Source organism: Haliaeetus leucocephalus, unplaced genomic scaffold (assembly GCF_000737465.1).
Source record: "Haliaeetus leucocephalus isolate CR32 unplaced genomic scaffold, Haliaeetus_leucocephalus-4.0 Scaffold830, whole genome shotgun sequence".
NCBI classification, from domain to species: Eukaryota; Metazoa; Chordata; class Aves; order Accipitriformes; family Accipitridae; genus Haliaeetus; species Haliaeetus leucocephalus.
In genome coordinates, this window is record NW_010973266.1 from 3,401,293 (window position 1) to 3,401,843 (window position 551).

The 551-nt window shown below is 69.3% G+C and overlaps 1 protein-coding gene across 2 annotated transcripts in view; it reads right to left on the minus strand.

Moving 5' to 3' along the window:
- DOCK1 (dedicator of cytokinesis 1) overlaps positions 1–88 on the minus strand; it is a 311,286-nt gene extending 311,198 nt beyond the window's left edge. For both annotated transcript variants that reach the window (XM_010581957.1, XM_010581956.1), the window contains exon 1: positions 36–88. In XM_010581957.1, coding sequence (XP_010580259.1) covers positions 36–81 — 46 coding nt within the window. In that variant the 5' untranslated portion in view covers positions 82–88. The remainder of the gene's footprint in view (positions 1–35) is intronic.
- Positions 89–551: the final 463 nt, after the last annotated feature.

Below are 551 nucleotides of genomic sequence, written 5' to 3' on the forward strand. Positions count from 1 at the left end.
GGGGGAGAGAGAGAGCGGGAGGGGGGGGTCCTCACCTACGCCGTATTTTTCCTCCCTTTTGGTGGGAACCCAGCGGGTCATGGCGCTGGAGAAGGGGGCGGGGGGGAAGTGGGAAGGGAAGCCCGCGGAAGGCGGCGGCCGGACCGGGCGGGGATGCGAGAGCCCCCGTTCCTACGCCGCCATTTTCCAATCGCGGGACGGGAAAAGTTTCTACCGACGGCGGAGTCATGTGGTGCGGGCGGAGCCAGCGGCCTAGCGCCGGCCGGGGCCGCCCCCGCCGGCGGGGGAAGGCGGGCGATGGCGGGGCCGGCGAGCCCGCCTCAGGAGGCCCGGCCGGTCCCCGGGGTGCTGAGGGGGGGGACCGGCGCCCCAACGACCGAGAAAACCCGGCCGGGGCCCGTCTGCTTTCCACACAAAAGGAGAGCGGGGCGGGGGTGGTGCCTCACCGGCAGTCACCCTAATTGTGTGATTAATTCCAGGTTACACCTGGCCTTGCTCTGCGGGAGAAGTCTTCTTTTTTTCCCTGCGCAGGGCCAGCTCGGTGTTAAACC